The sequence below is a fragment of the Chamaea fasciata genome, unplaced genomic scaffold (genome assembly GCF_029207755.1).
Source record: "Chamaea fasciata isolate MVZ Bird 193981 ecotype frontalis unplaced genomic scaffold, bChaFas1.0.hap1 SCAF_9, whole genome shotgun sequence".
Taxonomy (NCBI): Eukaryota; Metazoa; Chordata; class Aves; order Passeriformes; family Sylviidae; genus Chamaea; species Chamaea fasciata.
In genome coordinates, this window is record NW_027094094.1 from 3,350,834 (window position 1) to 3,376,182 (window position 25,349).

The 25,349-nt window shown below is 44.7% G+C and overlaps 1 protein-coding gene across 1 annotated transcript in view; it reads right to left on the bottom strand.

Moving 5' to 3' along the window:
- Positions 1-24,694, bottom strand: part of ZRANB1 (zinc finger RANBP2-type containing 1) — a 39,695-nt gene extending 15,001 nt beyond the window's left edge. The window contains exons 1-4 of the mRNA XM_066190747.1: positions 24,606-24,694; positions 12,789-12,886; positions 11,235-12,085; positions 528-715 (exon numbers count right to left, since the gene is read on the bottom strand). Of these exons, the coding sequence (XP_066046844.1) occupies positions 528-715; positions 11,235-12,048 (1,002 nt within the window). The 5' untranslated portion in view covers positions 12,049-12,085; positions 12,789-12,886; positions 24,606-24,694. The remainder of the gene's footprint in view (positions 1-527; positions 716-11,234; positions 12,086-12,788; positions 12,887-24,605) is intronic.
- Positions 24,695-25,349: the final 655 nt, after the last annotated feature.

Genomic DNA, 25,349 nt, shown 5'->3' on the forward strand with positions numbered 1-25,349 from the left:
GGAAATGGAACATGGAAGAGCAAAACAGAGGAACCAGTCAGCCTATAAAATGGGCAAGGAGTAGGAAAAAGAATGCAGCAATTTTGCAAAGCAAGAGATTTTCCTCTCTCTGCAAAACAAGCTCCCACAAAAGCCAGGAAAGCAGCCCAGGTAGAATTATTCATTAACAAACTCAGAACAAACTCTGCTGCCATTGACGGCAGTGCTTGGCTTTGCTTTGAGAGCATTTCCTCTCCCCCACCCAGAGCACAGGAAGCCTCACAATAGCTCACTTCCACTGCCAGTAAGGTCACAGCCTGTGCCAAGACTGTTCATTAATGAGAAAACTGAACATCCTCAGGACCATCACAACAGAGTTTCTTTAAGCAAACTCCCTTCTTGAGGAGAAATCCCAGCACAAGGCAGCGATTCACGTATATTCTAACCCAACAACTAATCAAAGCTGTGGTGGTGTTACAACTGGCTGCACACAGTGGTGCAGCTCCATCAAGCGCTGCTCCAGCCCTGCAAGGGCCAGGGGAGCTCACCTCAGTGAGGAGGATGGCCAGCATGTCCTGCCTCTGGAAGCGGATGGCCAGGTGCACCAGGGTGTAGCCCACGTCGAAGGCGGACGGGCGGTTCAGCAGCCGCACCTCGTCCGCCGTCAGCTGCCGGGCAATGTCCCCTCCTGATGACTTGTAGGCTTCCACAGCAGCCAGATCACCTTCCACAACTCCTGAGGGCACAGAAACAGCACACAGCTCACTTCAGACAGCGAGGGAGCCATTCTGGAACAAGCCACCTCATTTAACAGCTCACCTACAGCTGTTCTGTTACAGGCCAGACAGGCAGTGATCAACTGCATAGCAAGAAACTTGGCAATTTTTAATTATTTTAAAATATTTACACTTACCTCATCTCTCTCAGACCATTTCTATTACCCACACTAGCTGGAAAATATAAGAGATCAAAAGCCAGCTCAGAAGTGGACCCATGATGAAACACCAGCAGTAACATACACACGACCGTTTCATTTGACCAGAGATAAAGTAACTTCTTCACACTACAGAGATTAGTTTGATTATTTTATCTTCCCTTTTATCTCAAAAAACAGACTACTAGATCATAGAAATAGGATCCATTAAATGGTTTTTGGATGAAAAGTTTTACTTTTCCAAACAGTACAAATGGTACAAAGCATACATTTTTCTCTTCAGCTCACCATCTCTGCTACCAAAGGAGTCTGAAAGTTTCACTCAGGATATTCAATTTAAACTGAATTAAAGAGAAATTAAATACACTGTGTGTGCCATCTAAAGCAAGATGGGAGGAACAATGAATGACCCTGATGTCTTCTAGAGTCCCTGGCAGTCTTTGATTTCTGTGTCATGCTTCATATCAAGACCAATCATGCTGAATGTATTCCTTAGCTGCAATTATCAGAATACGCTAGCAGTAAGATGTGGAGCTGCTAACAGGATCTGTTCCAATATGAGACTTCCTAAATTTAGAAATTCCTTCAAACCTATTCTATTTTAGGTATGTGGTCCACAAGAGAACAGTGCAGTGCTGAACTGAGGAAACAGAACAGTGTCCCTAAAGCCATCTTTACTGGAGGAGTAAATAGAATCTCACTCCTGAGAAGCAGCCCCTGTTGCAGCAGCTCAAGCAGAAAAGAGCACAGATGACAAATGAGAAAACCCTGTCCCTATTTTCTGCAGCTAAACCTCCTCCCCAGCTCCTGAGAGTCAGCAGCTGAGAAGAGGCCATGAGGCTGGAGATTGAGACCCAGCTCCATCCTTCACTTCATTCGCTCACCAAGACTCAAAAGCTGATGAACAGGAAAGGTCATCAGACCCCATCCAGACAATCACTCCCACTCAGGACTTGAAATAAAATAAAAAAAGGAAAAAAAAAAACACTCCACTTCCCACCCCCTCAAACAAACCCCTCATCCCAAAGGAGCAAAAATCCTCTACCAAAATTAAAAAAACTCCAACACAACAAATTGAAGTGGCTGCTAGCAGAGAAGCACACTAACCACTGACTTGCTGCTTAATCCGGGATTTAGAGAACCCCTCTTAGCTCAACCAAAAAGTATCATTTTGAATGCTGAGATTATAAAGCTTTCACAAGAAACGCAGGGAGGGAAATGGATTATCAGTGCAAGACATTTCTCTACAAAGTTACCAGCTGTGCTTGATAACACAGTTTGATTATTCAACAGTGGTCTGAAGCAGAGAATTTCCAAAACAACAACTCAGCTGCAAACTTTAGTCATACAGGATCTACCCACTCATGCCAAAGTCCAGGGCAGAAGGAAAACCATACAGGACAGTATTGTTTAGTGTTCTGCTGCATGTGTTTGTCTCCTGTGAGGGAGACATTCCTGTTCCTCTCCAGCACTGTTGTCTCATTCAGTGCCTGCCTGTGCATTCTCCCCAGATGAGTTTTGTCTGTCCAATTTTAGTTCTTGCTCTGTAGCAGTCAGAAGTGCCAAGTGGAGAATTTTATTTCCATGCAAGCACATTTTTGCCACTGATAAGGCAATTCTTCACAGCTGTTGCAATGATCATTCCAACCAAATACTCCAAACTGACATTTTTCTCTGTGTGTGTGTGTAGATTTGTATGTGTACACAGATAACAAATCAAATTTCTCATGCCCTGCCCTCTTAAAGCAACTTATACCACAGCTTTGGCAAACCCAAGAATCCAGGCAAAGAAGAAATTTGATAGAAGAGCAAGTTCTCTGCTACCTTATGATACCCTTATTTTTTTATTATTACATTAATTTAGGAGAAGCATCTTATTAAAGACAAAAAGCCACATCACCCCTTCTTGTATTTGAACCACTCCTATGACACAGCAGAGACTCCTGTTACCACAACTGCACCTTCCACCACATCCCCCAAAAAACAAACACACCAAAGACCGCCCAAGACTGGTAGGGGGCCACTCTGGGAATCCGAATACCCACAACTGATTTCATCATTCAAACAAATATCCCTAAAAATGATCTTCTGGTGACAGATGAGCAGACCCAAATCACATTCCAGCCAGCCAGCCTGTCAAGTAGGACATTTCACTACAGCCTACTGCTGGGAAATTCATCATTTTAATTGTTCTTCCAGCCCCCCACCCTCAGCTGCTTCTTATCATCCCACTCTTCATCAAGCTCAGCAAGAACTGAGGTCTAAGGCTGATGCTGAGGTGGTCACATGAGGTTTGGCAATGCCTTTTTCAAGCACCAACTACTACAAGCCGCAGTAAGGATCCAAATCAGTGACATGTGCTCTGTGCAGCACTGCCAGTTCTGGAAGTTGTTTATTCCCACGTCTTGCAATACTTGACATTCCTAAAAGCCCCATGTCCTAGAATTACTAAAATTGTTATACAAGCTGTCAGTTAAAAAGTACATTTCTAAACTTTGCTGATGAAGTTTAAGCTAAAGATCAATTAATACATCCAAACCAGGCAAACTGAGTATGTTTTCTATGCTTTATTTAAAAAAAAATAGAAATGTCTTTTTAGTGGCATTTTAGGTATAGGGTTGGTGTGCTACATGACACAAACCAGCACAGCTCATGGAGAGATGGCAATGTGATTGTGTGCATGGATAGTATCTGGTCATCCTCTAGTCTTTAATCAAAACAGGTCAAAATTACTCTTCATAGCAGGGGAAAGCATCAGGAAGTTTTTGTCTAGTCCAACTCACTACTGCAGGGCTGATATTTCATGGGCATTACAAGCCTCTTGGGCCCCTCTCAGCCACAGCAAGAAAAGTTAACATTTCTCTTTACCTGTTCTACCAAATATCTACTCCACTGCAGCCACTTCAGAAGAACAGGGAAAATTCCTGAGAGCCCATCACCACCCTGCTTACAGTGCCAGTCCATACAATCCAAGGCAGCAGTGAACACAAAATATACTGATAACAGACAGACTGTCAGAAATATGAGCCAGAAAACACAAATCTTGCCCCAAAACTATGAGGTGAATTTGCCTACATGCACCATGCCTGCAATTCAGTATCACCAAAATGAGACCTGAACCTGCTGGTACTGACAATAGGAGGCACATTCCTACAAAGGCTTTGATTTCAGTGGGATGAATAAAAGCCTCCAATTTATTAAGTCTATTTGAACAGAGCTTAAACCCCCCACTGTTTATGAGAAACATGACAGAAATATTTACTGATGTTACAATTCCCAGCGTTTCACAACACAGAAATGCCTCATTACTTACACCAGCAGACTGGTGTCCTGAGCCAGCACTGTGCCAGCTGGATTGCTCCCCACTGACACCCACTGCATTCCCCAGGCGGGTAAAATGTCAAAAGGAAGAGTGGCATTTGCCTTAAGATTGTTCCCAGGACACCCAGGAGCCTCCAGGAGCTCCAAGCCTTGTGAGGGCACAGCCCTGGGCAGCTTCAAGAGCAGCACAAATACAGACACATCCCAGTGCCTGCTCCTGCTCCACACCACCACAGTTTTCCCTTAAACTGGACTCCAGAAACGTCCCTTTGCTGTTGCCCACCAGTCTTTGTGTGCTCCCCTAAAAAATTCTGCTTGGCCTAATGTAAAACCTCTGTCTACAGTCCTAAGGGAGATGACAGAATGCCAAGTGATGAACTCAGATCATGAGAAAATACAACTGCAAGTCAGAATTCTGCATTTCCAGGTTCAACTGTGCTCCCATTTTGCAATTCGGGCATTTCCTCTCATTGGAAGATTTCCATGGCACCAGGAGCCAAGGTTTTTTCCTTCTTCTAGTAAAGCCCTGCCTCTTACAAACAGCGCAGATCAGACATTTGCAACCTTAGTATACATTAGATGATAGAAATTAAGAAGGGTATTCTAAAAGACTAAATTAAAAAAAATATTCATCACCCAATTGCAACTCTTTGTACCATCTTGATCCTACAACTTTTACAGCTTCCTTCTTTATTAGATGTCAATATGACCCTCATATTAAATAACCCAGAATTAGCGGCTAAAACCAAACTATTTCAGCTTAAGGTGCTGTTAAGTTTATTCTTTGGAATATGTAAATATGCCTAGGGTTTAGTGCAGTTATATAGCCTTGGGAAAGATGCAAGATAGGCTTACAAGCACTTCTAGAACACCAATTCCTGCTTTCTCTAATTGCACAGTTCCAGTGGCTTCGGAACAGCCAGACAGAAAAGTTCCCAAGGAAAATACTACAGCACAGCCTTTATTTACTTCAGTATCTTTCTGATAGCTGTGGAGCACTGCCTGGCACAGGCGGCAAATGAAGTAGGCAAATTTATTTCAAGCAGACTGATGCAGTTGTGACTATCCAAAGAACAACCTGGGGATTAGGGATTTCTGGGATATAACCCTGTTCTCCCATCTGAGCAGGCTGCAAAAGGAAACACTTCATCTTCAGGAGGTCATCGTGTCTCCTGTGTGGGACGATGCCTCGAACTGCTTAGCAAGAGAAGGCAAATTTCTCCAACAACCAAGTTCTACATTTTGGAAGCCAGAAGTCGAGGCAGATTCTGCTGTAACATGAAACAGATCAGAGACAGAGCTCTGTGCCGCTCCTCTTCTGCCACAGATACAACTGCAAGTGGTCTGCCAATATAAATACCCTCATTTACTCATCTAGGGACTAATCCTAAGATTGGTTTAAGCGCCAGCAAGTGAGAGGCTGATCAACTGACCCACTAAAACCTAATTCTGACACCTGTTAAGAACCTCTGCTCCTTTACCACAGACTGCCAAGGACCTGTGGCATTCTCAGGAGCTGAGTCAGCCCTCAGGCTCCTCCAGCCCTTCACCAGGGGCACATCAGGTGGCCATAAATGAACTTTTATTGATAATAAGTGACTCACAATTTCAACCAGGGAAGAAATTTCTCCTGAAGGAAGGACTGCTTTGCAAGCAAATAGGACACATCAATTGATAAAAAGGAAGTGTCATCTGAAAAACCTTTATGGGGCTCTAACACACCCTTCTGTTCCTTCTCTCCTTTGATTTCCAGGGCCTCCCTTGTCAGTATTGGCACACAACATAGGTCACTCCCCAGGTAACAACACAGACAGAAACTTCTGTGTATTAAGGGGGTTTTGATGCTTCAAGCTCAGCAACCTGCACCAGCTAAAAAAAAAATAAGTAAATACTTCCAAGAAGACATACACCTTAAACCTGAAGCCATGAAATGCATGAGAGGATGACTAGTGGTTATTCTTTGCTCCATGCAAACAGCTCTTCCTCCTACATACAACCCATGTAGCATGATTTGAATGTATCATTACAAGACAAAGCAGCACAGATGTAAGAACAACTATTTAAAGATGTCCTTATCCCTCTCCAATCTCTCAGAGGCATCCACACCCCTTGCTGCCTGCAGGGTTGTACACTAAAGGGAGGCTGGACAGTGGAAAATCATTAAAGTTAATTATTAAAGTTCACCATCAGTGCTTCTAAGGGGAATTGAAATAACTGGCTTGAACTTGATCATTTATTCCATGATTTTTAGCATAAAACATCACAGTGTTTAAGAAAAGTAAAAGGGTGTTCCAGGAGTTATGATTTTCTGCCAAGGAGTAAGGCAGGCAGTTTTCCTCAGTCTCAAAGATACACACAGAAATGTAATAAAGCATTTATGACAGGACAGATGCACAAGGCACAGATGACAACACACACAGAGCTCCCTCAGCCAGGTGAGAGCTGTGATCTCCCATCACTGCCACCTGGCACAGCAGCCAAGCCACACTTCCCACTGTCCCAGGAGAACAGGGAAGGAGGCCAGGCTGCACAACTCACAGCAGGGACTCCTCCCCTCCCAACACCCCCACAGGCACCTCTGCCAACCCCAGGCAGTGGCATCCAGCACCTGGCACTGACTAATCCGTGCTGCACTGCCCTAAACTGCCCCAGCCTACACTGACAGCAGCAAGGAAAGGTGCATGACCTCTCCTGGCCTCCAGCAGCTTGTTCCCACCCACACACTTCCCACTCCCACAGAACAGCATCAACGGAACCATCAGGGTTCAGCAGCACCCTGGATGTGACGAGGGAGCCAGTCTGAACTCACTACAGCAGCAAAAAGAAACAAAACCCCCACGCCCCCCTAACCCAGCTTCATTTTCAAACACCCAGGAGGACAGAAAGGGGCACGTGGGATGACTCTGGGTGGCAGCTGAAAGCTGAACCTTGTTCATGTCAGTTCCTTCAGGCTGCCTTTGTAATTACCCTGGGAAGAGCCAGAGGCTGAGCAGGACACAGAGCAGGAGGTGCCTCCACGTCTCCCAGAGCTGCAGGGACACAGCCCAGCCAACTCCACACCAACGTCTGCGCAGGGAGACTCTCCTTGCCCACAGGGTTCCGGAAGGCCTGGGTAACAGATCTGGCACTAATTCAAACAACTAATGGCATTAAAAAAAACCCTGTAGGGGAGGTAAAGCAGTTGACAAAAGAAAAACTAAGCAGACACATGTAGGAATACTAGGAATGAACTTAGAGTCCTTTTAAGGATGTACTGCAAAACAAGATTCATCACAGATTGCTCTAAATACTTTGGATTTGTTTGAGAAACACACTCTTAGTGGCTTCTTTCACAGAGCTAAGAAGAATGTGTGCCCACTTGATTTGGGAGGCACCATCCCCACAGGGAGCTCTGGCCCATGATAGCAATACCCACCTCACTGACCCGAACCAAGAGAGGAACACACTCTTGCAGCAGGTGATAAATATGTGGAGGAGAAAGGAAAAGCAGAAGAAATGCAGTTTACTTTTAATCTAGCAGTTCAAGCTCAGGAGCTGCACTCACAACCCAAGAATGCCCAGCAGTGCCCTGCAGCAAACACCCCCTGCCAGCATCACCGTCAAATCCAGCCCTGCAGTGCCAGGGAAGCTCCAGGGTAACACCCAGGCAAACTCTGGATGCCAGGGAGGTTTTATGGGCACAGCCATCCTCATCCATTTGTACTCCTCAAATCCCCAGCCAGCTGCAAGCAGCTTCACCAGGCCCCACAGCAACTCTGGACTGGTGCACATCACATTCCACCAGCACTGCCTGGCAGCCTCTGTCATAGGTACCAGAAGTTACAGGTAATAAAGGTAATAAAGTTTAATTTAGGAATCCATCAGCTCCCTCTCCTAAGACATGAGTCACCTTGGGCTTAACATTAATCTTGTTCTAGGCCACTGTGGTAGAAAACATTGATGTCATTGCAGAAAGCATCTGTAATTCCTCTTTCTAATTTAAACTGGCATCTGGAGGAAGCCAGGTTATCAAGCCACACTTACTCCAGTTTCTGCTAGGATTTTAATAAATTTTAACCACATGAATCAGTTTCAAATCTCATCCTTTTGAGAGATAATCACTCAACAGATACATTCACTCTGAAAAAAAGCAAGTCAGTGAAAAAAGCAACATTCAAGTCCATTTGCTGGCAGAGTTTGAATGGGGGAATACCATGAATCCTTCTGATTTGGAAGGAACGCCCTCCATCAAGGAAACTGTTCATGCTGAAAGGCAAGAGTTGCACTCATCACATTTTGTCCAGCCTGGATTTGCAAGGAATAAGAAGCCTTGATGACATGTGTACTTACTGAGGTGGGAAAAACATTAATGGATGATACATATATACACAAACACACAAAAATACAAACACACACACACCTTCTTAAATCTATTTTATACACATCTCTCTTCATGTTTCAGCTAAAAAGAACAGATGTGGAAAAGAGTAGTCTGATAGATTTTTTTTTCAATGAAACTTGGCACTAAATTTAAAAACTAGTGAAAAGAATTTTGTATTGGAGTTGAGATGTGAATGGGAAGTTCAACCAAACAGCTGTCCTAAAGTATCAGACATTTTCCTTGGTACCTTCTGACAGATATTATCTTTTAAGAGAAAAGAAAATAACCACTCTGCCAAGAATTCCTCCTACTCCTTTAGTCTTCATTTTTAACTTCAGGGTTAACTTCAAAAGTTAACTTTTTAACATCTCTCCTACAAAAGATGGATTCAAAGCAAATGGACCCTCCACAATTTTGAGTTTAAACCTGACTATTTCAGTCTGAAGTTCCCAAATCCTAACAAGGCACCATCTGTCAGATGGAGCAGGGTAACACACAAACTCTTGGTCCATCAATGTTCACAAATTTACTTGGCATTTGACATGAACTTGTCCTCTTTTACGATTTTGCTTGGCTAAGGACTGACAAGTGTTCAGCTCAGCTAAAACTTCCCAAGAGCTCCAGCTGGCAAACGAACAACTCACTAAGTCACAGCGACCCACTTGATTTCAACGGTAGAAACAGATGCTTTGGGCAAAATTATTCAACTGACAGTTAAACTGGTTTAAATATGTCACACTAAGATCACCAGTAGAAATTCAGTTTATTGCTTTAATGATTACTGGCTGAAGTGGTGTGCTTTTCCAGCCCAGATACACTACACAACAAGCAGAGACAAGCACAAGAGAATCCAGGCAACCTCCATCAACCTTCTTAAGGTCATTCCTACTACAAGGGGTATTTGGGGGGGGGGGGGAATGATATCTGTAATAGGCAAAATGGAATTCTGAGATGAAGGACAGATAATGAACAGCTTTGTTTGCTGGTTCCTGTCCCCCCATCATCCCCCTCTCCCAGGAGTACAGGAGGTGTTTGAGTTGGAGAAAGAAATCCATGAAAGCTTTCGGCAGGCAGCAGTGACAATCAGCACACAACTCCACCTGCATTCTGCTTTTCTCACCAAGATCCCTTCACATGAAATCATTACTGCTTTACAAAACTTCTACGGACATGGGTTTGGGTTACTAGGTAGTCACAAGAAACATTAAATACTTGCAAACCCACGTTTTTAAATATAAATACAACCCTTCCCACACAGGTTAAATCAGAAAGTGTGAAATATTTTAAGTAACATTAGAATAGTCAAAAAATCACTTTTGAAAAACCAAAGGGGAAAAAATAGCCTAATATTTAATACAATTGTTACCAGAATGCAAGAGAAATACCCTTGTAAGGCACAGGAACAACTTCCAACATCTGACCCTTGGTTCTCAACAACTTATAAAATACCACACAGAATTTCAGCTGCTTCATTTCAGAAGGAAAAAAGGCTGTAAGGAACTGGAGCTATCAGGAAATACTGAGGCACCTCTTTCCAAATCATGTCTAACTATTCACACAACACAAAAATAAACTGGAATATTTATTAGCTCGGAGAAACCAAACACAGCATACCCACAAAAAACATTTACACCTGATCAAATATGTTAAACAAAGCAGCTCCACTAATTAGCCTTTTTGATTACAACAACCATGAAGTGACTTTGTGAAACATTAAGGAACAGCATGAGACATGCTAGCAGAGCCAGAGGTTCAAATGAAGTGTTTTACTCTAAAAATAGTTGCATGTTTCAAGCGTTGAAGCTGCTCGTAGGCTGGGGCACACGATATCTGCTTCTGGGAAACTACAGCACAGAAACGAACTCACAAGGTCAATAACTGAAGAAAACCCTGCTCTCACACAGCTCTGTTCTCTAACAGCACTGTGAGAATTATCCAGCATTTCCTTAGGAAAGCACGAAAATACAAAACAAAATTGGGATTTGAACACTTTTTTTTCAAGCAGCTGACTACAAAAATACTTTCAGAAAGCCTGTAAACATTTACAACACAGTATGTGTATTAATACAACGTTATTACTTTCAAGGTCAGTATTACACATGCAGTTTCTTGGAGCTACATATTTTGGTGTTATTTTTAACATCTGACAGAGCATCTTGTACTGTTGCAAGCTCTACACTGTTTACAAATACTCCCAAGCTGCAGCTGCTGACTCTACAAAGCGTGTCTTGCCATAGCAAAAAGAAGAGTAATTTTAATTATCCAGTAATGGCATTTTTTACGGTACTATAGGCACTCATCTTCTATAGATTGGCTTTGTAATTTTCCCACCTTTTGACAATTATATGGAAAAACAGGATTTGGTTACAAGAATATCCATTTCTACAAAAGGTCAAAAAAGTCCAAGTACACTTGAGAGACACGTCTAACCCTGTTCAGATTATGGATGAACCTCACAGCCTCTCTTAGCAGGTGCTATTTCAGGAACCTCCACATTTGGCTTACTTTTTTAAATGGAAATGCAGAGATAAAAAAAGCTGGTTTGAAATCAAACGCCAAGTTTCTGTTTTAATTCTTCATTCTCCCAAAATAGTTAACCACCAGCAGCACAAGAGCAGAAGGTAGCAGTAAACAACTTACCCACACAAGCATTTAGGAACAGCCAGTCAGTCTTTTTCATTCTATTTTTTATTTGCTTTAGTTTTTTGAAGTCAACTTCGAGCTCCTCCTTGCTGCCAACGGCTCCAGCCAATTCAATTCTTTGGAAGTCCATTTTCACATCAGATTCACGTTTGGTTGTTGGTGGAGATCTTCTTTGGCTATTTCCACTACTACAGCTGCCTCTCCACCGAGCCCTGTCCTGCTCGTTTATGATGGAGGAAGCCTCTTCTGTGTCTGCCAGTTCTATTGCTTCGATGTTGTTGGGTCTGGGGTGGTCGCACACAACACATTTCCTGGCCTTGGCCCAGTTTTCATATGTACAAACAGAACAAGTCCAGTGCTGAGCCCTTGTGTTCAGTTTGTTCCTGTCATTGTACTCCTCACAGGGATCCACGGAGAAAGGGACGGGCCGGGAGCCGGAGCCCGAGGACTGAGGAGACTCCGTGGGGCTCCTGGTCCTGCGCTGGGACAAGCACTGGGTACACCTGATAGCTCTGGGCCAGTTCAAGTACGTGCACATGTGGCACGACCATTTATTTGCACTTTCCATGCTGTAGGATGATTTAACCCTTGGCCTTGCACTGGAATCGGGGCATATCAACGGGCTGCTCCCTCCTTCGGTGCTCGTAGGATCCCAGTCCCTCCCGATGTCACTGGAGCCACTTTTGAAAGGATCCTCTGTGATAATTGTTCCACTGGGTCTCTGGGCACGACACATGGTGCACTTGATGGCAGAAGGCCAATTCTCATATGTACAATACTCACAGGCCCATTTAATCCCACGCTCTGTCATCGTGCACTCCTGGAAATGAACTGCGGCGGGCGGAAAGCTGAGGGGTCAGAACACACCGTCAGTACACAGTGGAGCAAAGGAGCTGCTCAAAACAACTAAAGAAGGAGATTTAACCCAGGGGATGCAAAAATCAGGCTGGGCAAACGCAAGGTCTTTTTTATTTGATATTATTACAACATCTAAGGGGAGTAAAATCACTATGGAAAGGTAAGACTTGACCTACCGGCGTTTTACTAGCGCAAACATGAGAAAAAACCTCAGTCCTGCATTTCTGAAACTCTTCAGATTTGCACAGAGACTTCCAAACAAATTCAGAATACACATTAAGCACTGAGAATACTGGAGAAGAGACCAGTACAGCCACAGAAACAAGTTATAAATAATAAATTATTAAAACAAAACTCAGTATGAATACAGCAGTACAAGAAAAGGAACACGAAGTCCAGGTTGTGTAACAGACCTTCCAGGATTTGGAAGGAAGGAGTGGATCAGGTGGGCAGTTACACAGTGAGTAAGGACCTCTTTCAGAAAAGGAGGGTGCTGGAATTTACATAAAATACATATAATTAGAAAATTTTAGAAATGTGCTTAACCAAGAGTAGGTCTTGACTGGACATCTCCCAGAGCAGTAGTGTTACAAAGTGAAAATGACACTTGAAAGCAAGCACAAGCTGTGTGTGTTGGCAGGCTAAGGCAGTATTTTCATGAATTTCAGTAATTTCAACCCAATTCCAACTCACTTTTTCTCTAATGAAGAGGGGATTCTGTCCTCATGCTGGCTCAGACCTTTTCTTCAGATTGCCAAATATGAAGGATGAGACTAAGCAGATAACTATTCCTGTAAACAAAATGAAAACAGACTCATTATACGTTTCCTACTGGACCTGAGTAACCAGAAAGTTAATTATTAAATGCCACACCTATTCTAATCCCAATTTACTTGGTTAGACCCAGTCATGACCTGCTGAGGCCACGAGAGACTGGTTAAAATAAACCAATATTTATAAAAAAAAAAACCGTGGCCACACAAGTGGTCCATCTGCTGAAGTAAAAGAAGTAAACTCAAGCAACAAGTTCACACCAAAACATCCAGGAACACTCTGACTGCAATCTGAAACTCTGGATGGGGAAGGCAGAAAAAGCTTAGAGAGCAGAGTAGAGGGAAAGGGTGAGGCAGGTAGATAAAGGGCAAATAGACAAACTCACACAGCATTTTCTCCCTTACCCCAGAGCAGTTACTCAGAGTGTAAAACTCACCAAAGTGCTGGTTTTAGGAATGCAAAACTGATTAAATACAAACTTGTATTTTTATCACATCACTTGACTGACACCTCTGATTTATCACATTGCAGTTCTCTCAGCTAACAAAGCCACGCAGAGCCTAGGAAACTAAAACTCACAAGCTGCACAACAGCATTCAGTTCAAAACCAGACACATCAAACCAAAAACCAGTTAATACCTGTTCCCCAGTTAGCCAATATTTTACAGATTAGTACATTCCTCACTGAAATACCTTCACACACACCTTGCTCTATCAAGGCACAGCTCAAACTTCTACTTGAATTTGTCAGCTTTACTCCCACTATCTCCTCCTGAGGACTCCAGCACAGAACAGGGTTTTTTCCAAGAGCTCAAGTGATCTATTCAGCAGATCAGGTGGCTGCATGAATGAGGGGCTATCGCATGGCCAGGACAGAGGAGAGGCCAGCACTATCCCTTTCCATAGCAATCCATATTTATGCTGCATGAAAGCAGAGGAGCAATCAGGAACACAGAAAGCTCCCTCATACAGCTCAGGTTCCACAGGACTGGTTGGAACAGCCTGCAGAGCACTTCACTCCCACCTCTACCTTATAAAACTGTGTCAGACTGAGGAATGTGCTGAAAAGGCAATCAGATCCCCTGCTGCTTCCCCTGCACCATTCCTGACAGATGTCCATGCCCATTTAGAATGGGGTGAAAAGGAGTGGGATCGTGCCCACCATGAGTGGGCATGTACCACGGGGTACTCCGTATCTGTGACAAAGTAAGTGAAAAATGCATACATATGTACAGGAGAATATAAAGTTCATTTGATTTTACTAGAGATGACTTTGCAAAGAAGATTTTTTGGGAATTTTAAGGAAAAAAAGTTTCTCTCCTTTGCCAGAACACCTCCTATATGAGCGCACTAAGACACCAGGTTTATCTATTCCATTTGGTCAAAGCTTTTCCCTCAATTCCCAAAATAAGGTTTTTAATTTCTTTCTTAATGAGCTTCTTCTCTCTAGAAACAGTAGAGGGTTTTTTAGGAATTAATGCTTTGCAGTTAAAAACACAAGAGAGTGCAACGGGGTTTTCAGAAGAGAGAAGGCAGGAGCACACTGCCCATGCACCTGCCCACTGCCACCAACAGATTGTGCCACCAAGGACCACCAAAACTGGCTGCCCCAACACTCCAATGTTTGAGAACAATTCCTACTGGAGCAGAAGTTGGTCTGGTTGGAGTAGGTGATGCTTCCCATCAAATCCATAAATAGTGTGTGATGAGAAACTGTTACTGTACACGGTTCCTTCCCTGCCCTAGTTTGCAAGGCCTTAAACAAAGCAGTTCCCACTGCAGACAAATCCCAACCCACATTTGGGATGGGGCATGAAAACAAGGCATCATCTGTTTTAGCGATATTAAGACTGGGAAAGGAGATTGCAGCTCAAGTTGGAAAGCAGCGGGCTACAGAAACAGTCTAAACAAGTCCTGAGATACTGCTTGGAAACGAAATAGCTCAGGACATCCCACCTTACAGGAAGGCTTCCATACGGATCACAAGATCAGCTTTTGGAGCTGCAATTATCTTCTGTGCCCCTTAAAAAGCAGATGCTCTCAGACATAATTTTTAGAGAGGCTGAGTATGTGCAGCTTTGAAAGGCTCTGAGATATGAGCTCACCACCTCCCAACACAAGGCCTCGGGTTATTATGAAGTAAAGAATATAAAAAGGCTCAGCAGAGCAACGCAATTTCTCTTCCTTGACAGCTCTGCCAACACCAAGTGCAGTGAGGAAATTCAGCATTGGGTTTTTTTTTTTTACTATTTTAATGTTTTTTACTTGATCTGACCTCCAATTCTACCCACCAGGGTAGCTACCCATGGATGGGTCTGGTGGGAGCAGAGCTGGAGGTCAGAGACACCAGACCAATTTTGTTTGCATCAGGAACTGCAGTGGCAGGGCAAGGGGGAATGGCTTCACACTGAAAGGAGCAGGTTTAGATCAGGCATTAGGAAGAAATAGTTCTCTATGAGGGTGGAGTGGCACAGATTGCCCAGAGAAGCTGTGGCTGCCCCTGGATCCCTGGAAGTGGCCAAGGGGCTTGGAGCAACCGGGATAGTGGAAGGTGTCCCTGCCCATGGCAGGGGGTTGGAACAAGATGAGCTGAAAGGCCCCTTCCAACTCAGACCACTCTGTGATTTAGTGGTGATCCAGCATCACCACCCAGCCACAGCAGTCTGAAGCTTATTACATTTTTTCCCAATTACTTGACTCTGTTTTCAAGTCAACTTGTTATTTTAGATTCCTCACAGAGGAGAAGCTGAATCATGGAGCGCATCCTCTGACAGAGGAATAACAACACAGTGACTGGGAAGTGCAGGTGCATGCCTTTATGTCCAAAGAGCATGAGCAGACAAGAAATTAGAACCCACAAAACTTCAAACGAATTCCAGTTGATAAGTGCAGACAGTGTGCTGAGTATCTTCTGGACACACTTGGAGAGTAACTCAATACCCTGAAGAGAAAAATATATTTAAGTTCTGATAAATAAGGAACAGAAAACCCATCAAAACCTTATCAGATCACCCTTTTACTACATAAAGGCAGTTGTAAAAGGTGACCTAGAATAACCAGAAATCTGTTTTTTGCTTTGCTTCAATTTTTAAGAACATTCAAGTGCATAGGAAAACACAAAAGACTGACAGAACTTGGGAAGAAACAAAGAAGTTCTCAAACACCACTTTCATGACAGGATCTATTACACTCCCCTCAATTTAATTATTTGCTGTGTCCAGAAGTTGTTTTTCCCTTGGCTCAAAGGAGGAACAACATGGAGCTGCACTTCATTAAAGGATCCAGCCCTCCCTGTAAACAGGCCAGCTGCTGATTTAGACCAGCCTGCAGCAGGGATGTTGTGCTGGGCTGGCGCTGGCAGCTGTGCTGGCTGAAGCCTGACGTAATTACACCCATCAAATCAGCGTTCCCACCTCGCATTCATTCTGTCCGCGTCTAGGGATTTTCAAATCAAACTGCTTCTGTGTTCACAGGGGAAAAGGGAGCTCAAGGTGCCAGCTGCAGCCTTCAGCAAGACTTGCAAGGCGAATCAGGAACCACCCTCCTTCCTGCCCTGCTCCAAAAAGAAAGGCAGGCTGGTTTCTTTATTTTAAAAACACCAAAGCAATTTTTCATGTGAACACAATAAGCAGAAGTACGTTTTTCCGAAAGAAGGGGATCTCTATAACCAACTGCAGAATCTATGAATTCAGCACTTCAGGAGTATAGAAGTAAAACCTTTCACAAACCCAAGACTGATTTTCCAAGGTGGACATTTACTGACTTCCTTCTCTTACCTCACCAAACTTACTCCACCTTCAGCTATTTGCTCTTCTTTCTCAATAATTCAATGTAAGCCTCCACAGATCAGTATATTAAAAGCAGAAAGCTTGAACTTGGGCTTCTGTGGTTTGATGGGAACTAACAATAAGCTCCATTGTCATCTCTGCAAATTAATTTTAATAAAATTAAGAACCCTGACCTCATCAATGGAACAAACAGATCAGATCAGCACTGAATCTGGAAGCTTTGCAGTAGTACCTCCATATTATAATAAAGAATGGAAAGATTATTGTGAAGCCACAAACATAGAAGCATTTTCTGCATTAGCCCAAACACACTGAAGCAAGGAATTTAATAAGCAAGCACAGTTTGCTTTGGTTGTTAGGACAGTTTTTTAAAAAAACCAATGATTCAGTCCCAAACAGAGCAGCAAAAAGGAAAAAACCCTATCTGATCTCAGCAAAAGAGCACTGAAATAACTTTCTGGAAGCTGCTCTTTGAGGTGGGGGTTTTACCTAGGAAATGTTGATTTCCTTAAAGAGCACCAGCTGGCTGTTGGCAGTGCTGACAGCAGGAACTGGACCCAGACTGCAGAATCCTTCCCACCAAACAGACACGAGCAGGGCTGGGAGGTTGTTGTCAAACTGCATCATCCTCCATCCTCTGCTCCAAACCACACGGGGATCACCCCTGGCTCTGCTGAGGACTGGAGCTGTTCTCTGCCCCAAACCACGCAGGGATCACCCCTGGCTCTGCTGGGGACTGGAGCTGTTCTCTGCCCCAAACCACACGGGGATCACCCCTGGCTCTGCTGGGGACTGGAGCTGTTCTCTGCCCCAAACCACACGGGGATCACCTCTGGAGCTGTTCTCTGCTCCCTCCAGCAGCAGCAGGGACAAGGCTGCTGTCTCCAGAGAAGCACCATCCAGTTCAGACTGGCACAAATCTGAATTCTATTTAACACCCAATCACTCCCCTGCACCTCACAACACAGTCTATAAACTACAGCATTAATGGTGCATGAGAAGAAAAAACCTGAAAATATTTTAGTTGGAGCTGAATAACTATTTACAATCTGGCATGTTAAGTGACTGCTAACAGTTTTTTTCAGTTTTGATAGTCCAGATCACCAAAAATACTCCTGACTGCAGATTTTTAGATATGACCTGCCTCAAACTTTTCATCTTGTAAGTGGGGAATGAGTTAAAACCCAGGAGACTTCAGCTCTCACAAAGAAACACAGTTCTCTAAACCAAAAAAAGCAAGAAAGTAAGAATTCACTTCTGAACACATTCAAAAGTCTGTTCATTGGGTGAATTCAGATGGGTTTCATTTACATAAAATTAATAAAAAATTGTTTCCATTCTGCTCTATGGACTCATATCTCATTTCAAAGTGTCTCAAATCTACTTTATTAGGTATTTATAGTATTCAGAAAAATTATGCTGATTTTGCTTCAGCTTTCTTTTCAATATTCTATTCACACTTCCAACCCAACTGCTGACTTTTCATAAGCAAAAGAATTTATATGCAGCTTTAATGCAAGAGGATGTCCAATTCTGCTAATGCTCCATGCACTAAGAAGGAAAACATCTGGGAGGTTTCTGATCTTTGGAAACATCTGAAATACAAGACTGACGATGAACTTTATGATTAGGTCTACAACTTCATGTAAATGGACACTTCTGCAAAAGCTGGAAATTCATTACAGAATTAACAGATATGGGAGAACAGTAAACATTTTCTCTTTCTGTTGCCTTTTTTTTTTTTTTTTTTAATGTTTATCTCTTGAAGTATTTCTGTGCTCTTAGCCACTACAGTTAACCTGCTTGTGTAACTTGCACGGTGCAAGTTTGCATTTTATCCATTACTCATCTCAAATGGGTCCAACTCCATCGAGCTCTATTAAATTTGTGACTAAAAGCTAAGAAAATCTTAACTGCTGCAAACAACCTAGAAAAACCTAGGAGCAGCAGCCTGCAAGTCAGTTCTCTTTCTTTGTCAGGGTTGCTTTTTTTGTTTTGTTTGAAGCTCAATTAAAAGTGAACAAGTGTCCAGATGAGATGTTACTGCACATTAGGATGGACTAAATAGGGCCAACTGCTTAGAAACCAACAGCATTTGGGCAAACAAGGGTAAGCAGTTTAACAGTTACATAATGCACAACATCTCCCACACAATACTAATCAAAACCCAAGCAAAATGACTTAAAATAATGAGCTATGATAGAACATTCGCATACAGCCAGCAGCATTTAATGAATTTGCCCATGAACAGCAACAGATGAATGCTGACTTAAGGTCTACAGTAACATACATAGACAATAAAACAACAGAACTGTTAAAACTTCATTTTCAAAAGACATTAGCCTTGGACTAAGTACAGAAGTTGAACAAGATGTTTCTTTGTAAAAAGTGAGGTCAACTAGAGAAACAGTTTATCTGTGTTTAGACTGTGCCTCAAACTGCAGAGCCATCTTTGTTTAGCTCTCAGCCATCCTCACACACGAGGAGGAAAACCAGATGTCACGCTCTGACTGAAAACACACTGCGCAGTCAGACATCCAAACTCTGAAACACTCAAACCTGTCCAGTGGCAGGAACATTACACCAAAACTTGGACATTTCCTAGTAATTATCCCCTGGACCTCCTCAGTACTGGCTGCCCATCAATTAGAGCAGGGCTGCACAGGCAGCCACCATTTGGAGGAGGAAAACCACCTGCCTCCAGAGGAAACGTGGACACACACACTCAGAATCCACGGCTGGGCACTTTGCTCCTCATTAATGACAAGCCACGTTCAGACACAGCCAAGGACTGCCTTTGGTACAAGCATTTGCAATTGGAATACACTTAAGGCAAGGCTCAGTTCAAGTGAGCCAAACAAACTACACTCGTTTTATCCAGTCCTTCCTAAGATGCTGGCAAGGCAGCAAAGTATCAACAAGAGGGGAAAAAGAAAAAAACAGTAGCAAAAACGTTATTATCATAGCACACAAAGTCCACCGGTGTGAATGCTGCTGCTTAGCACAGGGCAAAGAGCTAGTGTCAAATAGCACAGGGAAAACAAATCCAAACTCCTTCTAGAGACGGAGTGAGACCAGCTCTTTTTTTTTAACCATATCATTAGTAATCTGTATTTTGGTCACAATCCATTATCTCTGAGTTAATCACTGCAGGGTACTCTGTACCCCTGGAAAGTTTCAGAATCACAGCTTTAAAACAATAATAACAGGTTCTGGGGTGGGAGTAAATTTCTACTAAAGACAACACTGAACAATCTTCTTTAAATAAACCCTTTAAAAGCCACGGGGTGACAACACTTTTTATCCCTGCCAAGCTAAACAGTAACGGGGAGGTCAAGAATAAAAAGTAAATAGACCAGCAGCCCATCTCAGCCCTTCAGCAAGACACGAATGAGTTTCTCAGCAGGCACCCAGGAAGGAGAAGCCTTCCCAGGTAAAACCTAAACCCACCGGCCCATCTGTCAGACTGTCAATGACAAGCACAAGTCCAGGACAAAACTTGACTGACCAGGGCAGTGAGAAACAGTAAAAACCAAAAGTGTATCACCAACACTTCCTGAAGCTGAGAGCCGTAGATTGAGGCTGTTCCAGGGGAGTACTGAGATAACAGCAAGGAATAAATATGCCAGCTGTCTCCACAGATCCCTGCTCAGATACTGGGAAGATGATTGGAGACTCAAGGAATACTTTCAAGCCCATTAGCCTGAGCACAAGTCAAGCTCTCACAGTGCACTTATGGTCCCAAGAACCGCAAAAAACAAGATTCTCTCATAAAGCAACAATCATAAAGCAAACTTCCTATTTTCTGCTGGAATTATACCCATTTAGGAGATTTAGGACAGATGTTTTTCTTCCCAGATAATCAACTGACTGCACCAAGAACCACAGAGTTTTTAAATGGGTGGACCTACAAAAGTCTGTGGAAATTCACTAAAAGATTATTGATCAAAATAGTTCTAATACACTGAAAAAAAAAAAAAAAAAAAAACACAACACACTCCCCAGATCACTCAAGTTTATTTTTCCTTCCACAGTCACATAAATCATGGTTCTGACAGTTTTCTTTAGCTCAGGAACCCCAGCTCCTGAGTATCTAGGCATTACCAACATACCTTCCTGAAGTTTCTTAATGCCCACAAACTCCTCAGTAACCCCAACTCCCTTTGATTTATTAAAAACAGCTTCTCACGACCAGATGCTAAATCAAATTGAAGTCAAAGAACCACATGGAGGATTTTGAAACCTTAACATTTGGTCCCAGAAGTAATGGCAAACATAACCCAAATAAAACAGCAGCCTGTCCTGGCTTCTGGCACAGGAGGAGGGAAGAGAGGACAGCAGCCTCCTCACTCAAAAACCACAGTTCCAGACACAAGTCCTGCTTCCACAGCCCCATTTAAAGCACCCTTAATTTAAAATTTGCAAGCCATTCTCAGCCAAAAAAAAAAAAAAAAATCCAACTTAGTAGACTATAATAAAAAATAAACAAACAAGCAAACAAATAAAAAACAAACAAACCACGCAGGAGTATCCTTGTCTTAAGAACAAGCAGAACAGATTACATCAGGACAAACCCAAATAACCAAAGGGAAAAATGCCAACTTAATTATATCTCCTGTAAAGTAGGAAATGCAGAAGGGCTGCAAATTTGGCTGCTTCCTAGGCAAGATGCTCTGCACATACCAGTCACTACCAATCTTTCCACTGTTCCCTGCAAAAAATCTACTATTCCTTCTGCTTTCTTGAGCCAGGGATTCCATATCAGCTCCCTCTTGAAGGCAGTTCTCTCTTCAAACATCACTGCCCTCATTCCCTGCTCCATCCCCTCCCTGCTCTTCACCAAAGGGAGTTTTTGCATAAATGAGACATCAGCACAGGGGGAAAAAAAAGAGTTGCTTTGAAAAATGCCAGGTGGACACAACTGCAGTTTGTGTACAGAGCACCTGCCCATGCCACAGGAGAAGGAAACACAAAATCCGAAGTATTATTATAGATTAACACACATCCAGATAGGTATGACAGTTCTTCTTTTAAAGCATGTTAACTGGTAGACCCCAAATTGTTAATTAATTTTATTAATCGTGCACATCAAGAAAGCTCCAAAAGAATTAACTACATAGAGCAGATGTGCTCCAGCCACCAAAGATGCAAAAATGAGCACAGTCACAATCCTGAGCAAGCTCCAGCAGTGACAGCTGCACAAGAAATGCCAGGAGAAGTACCAGCAAAGTGTCTGCATCCAAAATGCTGGAGATCTTAATTTGAAGACAGACGTTTTAAGGTGTAACAAATTCCATTCGACTGACATTACAAAGGTACAATTATCTGTGTTACTAAACTAATTTTACCAAGCTAAGCCACCTGACAAGGGAAATGGCAAACTCTTCATCAGCTGTGTTGAAAAAAAAAAAAAATCTCTTTTCAACTTTGCCTTGCTTCCCTCCTCGTGCATAACACTATTAAAAAAAAAAAAAAAATTAAGAACCCTGTTACAGCTAAGCCAGCCATTTTCAGCTGCCAAACTAAAGTTTAGTTCCATTTTAGTACCAGGAGACTGTGGATCATAATTCAGGCAGTTAAACTGAGGATTACTTGTTGACATCAATTTTGAACAGCCCAAAAATAACCCAGCCTTCAAATTTTGGGGGGAGGAAAGGGCACGAGATTACCAAGAGAACTGGCAGGGGCAGTTTAAATGCTCTTGCTGTGATTAGCTGAGCGCACATCACGACAAAGGACGTATTGATCTGAAGTTGGGCTAGAACTGATATGGCAAAGAGGAGCTGGAAAGAGAAACATTAACACCCAAGTTAATGCCACACGAAGGAGCCAGTAAATCTCACTTTAAAGTGCCTGAGAGAACATTTGATTATTTGATTGACTGTTATCAAAAATAACCTCCCATTCAATCAGTAAAGTATTTCCTACTTACACTTCTGACTTATTTACAGATCCTTCTTGCAAAGGGCACCCAAGATGGGTGGGAATTCCTGTCCCCGAGGAATCTACAGGTCAAACAACACACAATGAGAACGGCCACACACGGAGCTAAAAAGGTCCCCTTGACCCATTCTGAGCTGGAATTAGGCTCCAATTAAAGTCACGCTTCTGTGATGAACCCTGTGGATGCTTTTGTGCCACTCAGCACTCCAATTACATTAATATTTGTAATTATACTTCTGAGAAAATGCTAATAGACAACTCCAGGAGAACAGATCACAGCCTCGCCGGGTCACCCCAACCTGCCTGCCCTTGCTTAGGCAGCAGAAGGAAAGTAAAGGCAGCAATTTCTTTTTCCTTCAAGAGAACTACACCACATCATTAGAGTTTCACAAATGCCCCGAAAAGCAACGCATCCAAAGGCTTTATTGTCTCTGAATGCTGTGACAGACTTAAACCAGAGGTGATCTTTCACACATGACAATGCCAGACTCCACAGGCTGAGGCACCAACTCAGCCTGGCCTTTGGAAGGAGGAAGGCAAAAGAGATCTAGAACACAACCTGCTGCTCACCTGTCTCCCCCTCTCTGAGAAACCACTGAAAAAGGGGGGAAAAAAAGGAAATAAACCTCCCAAATCTCTTCTGCGGTCACCAAAGACTTACAAGCAGATGGAAAAACAAAACTAGTTACCACAGATCCCTCCTGAGCTACCCTTAAAAGGTTCTGCTCACACCAGAGCGAGCTCTAAGAAGAGAAAAGGAGTTACCACACAGAAGACGTCTCACCCTCCAATTTTTGCACCAACAAACTCATCAAAGCACTAAACTCACACGCCAGCTCCAGCACTTGTGACACGGCAGGCAGCTGGCGAGCAGAGACTGTTCAAGCACAGCACAAAGCCCGTCAAACAACGTTTGTTTACCACATCAACCCCCAAGAATTCCAGAAAAAGTTGTCATTATTGCCATCGCTGAAAGTCACCGCGGCAGCAGAAAGTTCTCAGCAGCCGGGCAGCGCCAGCCGTGCAGGACACCCGGAGCCATCTCCTCCAGCGTCTCTCCCACGGGAGCGCTGCCTGCTGCGGGGACGGGCTGACTGTGCCACTGCCGAGGAAGGGCTCGCAGACACATCCAGAGGACTCACAGACACATCCATGACCTCCGCAGACGAGTTTATCTCATCCTGCCAGGAAGCTGCTGCAGTGTGGGACCGCGCAGGCAGACAGGGAGGCGCTGGCAGCGGGGATTACCAAGGTCTGCCTTGCCCCTCAATCCAACTTTGCTAATTTTTGTTTAGACTTCGGGTCCCAAAGGCGAGCTCGATTTTGAAATACTTCTCAACACTGTGCTTCACTTCTGATAAAGCATCGAAAATACGCGATCACGGAATCACAGAATGAATCAAACAGAGTGCTTTGGGCTGGAAGGGACCTTAAAGATCCTGTCGTTCCAACCCCCTGCCATGGGCAGGGACACCTTCCACTATCCCAGGCTGCTCGGAGCCCCGTCCAACCTGGCCTTGGGCACTTCCAAGGATGGGATAGGCAGGATCACGGAAGTTCTGCTCCCCAAAATCCACAGACACAACCCATCGCTCCCGTCACCTACTCCAGCGCCGCGTGCAGATTCACACAGGCACATCCGAGCACGAATAAAATCAAACCAGGAGGGTGGGAAGAAGTGGGAGGGAGGCAGCACAGGCATGATCTCACCCAGGCACACCGAGGCACCGCAGCCCGGGCTCGGGAGCAGCAGCCACGGGAGGAAAAATCCGAGTTTCCTGCCTTTGTAGCGAGGCTGTGCCAGCCTGCCTCCCCTCAGCAAGCCGTTCCAGGCGGGACAGCGATGGCAGCGGGATCCGGGGCCGCGCCGACGGCGCCTCCTCAGAGCCCCCCCGACCCCGCAGCGGGTCCCGGCCGGCTCCGGCTCAGCTCGCCCCCGTTCCCCCCGCGCCCCCTCGTCCTGCAGCGCAGCCCGAGCAGGGCAGTGAGAGCACAAGGGCTTTACCTCTCCGCCGGGATGCGTCCCTCAGTCCCTCAGGAACAGGCTCGGAGCACTGGGAGCCGCCTGCGCCCCGCGCCGCCCCCCCCCCCCCTCCCGCGCTCCCCCCCCCCCCGCTCACGACATGGTCTCTCCCGAGGCGCCGCGGCTGCCGCGGCCGCGGGCGCTCCCACTCGGCGCGGGGGGGGGGGGGGGAGGCTCTGCCCGCGCTCCTCTAATGGCGGCGGCCGGAGCGGCCCAAAGCAAAATAAACCCCCGCACGGCCGAGCCGCACGTCAGCGCCGCCTGCCGCCCTGCGCGCCGCCCATTGGCCGCGTCCTCTCCTGCCTCCCGCCAATCGGCGGGCGGCTCTTTGCGCAGAGCGGTGATGTCATCGGTGCCGCGGGGTGCCGCGCGCAGGGCGGGCGCCAGGGGGCGCCGCCCGTCCCGGCCCCTCAGGGCGGGTCCCGCGGGACCCTCGGACGGGAGTCCGCGATTCCCGGCGCTTCCCGGCCCTTCCCGGCCCTTCCCGCACGACCCTCCGGGCCCCTCGGCACCCCGCCACTTTCCCCGAGCCAAACATGTGCCTGGGTTGCCGGCGGTAACGCGCAGAGCGTTGTGGAGCGGAGGCGACAGCGTCCTCCCCGTGGTTCCACGTACACCGTGGCACGGGGTACATGGACGTCGGAGTTTCCTGTGGGAATAATCCCTCAAAAAACCTCCTCGTGATAGCACGTGGCCAGGCAGCGGCCGTGGAGAACACTGCTTTGT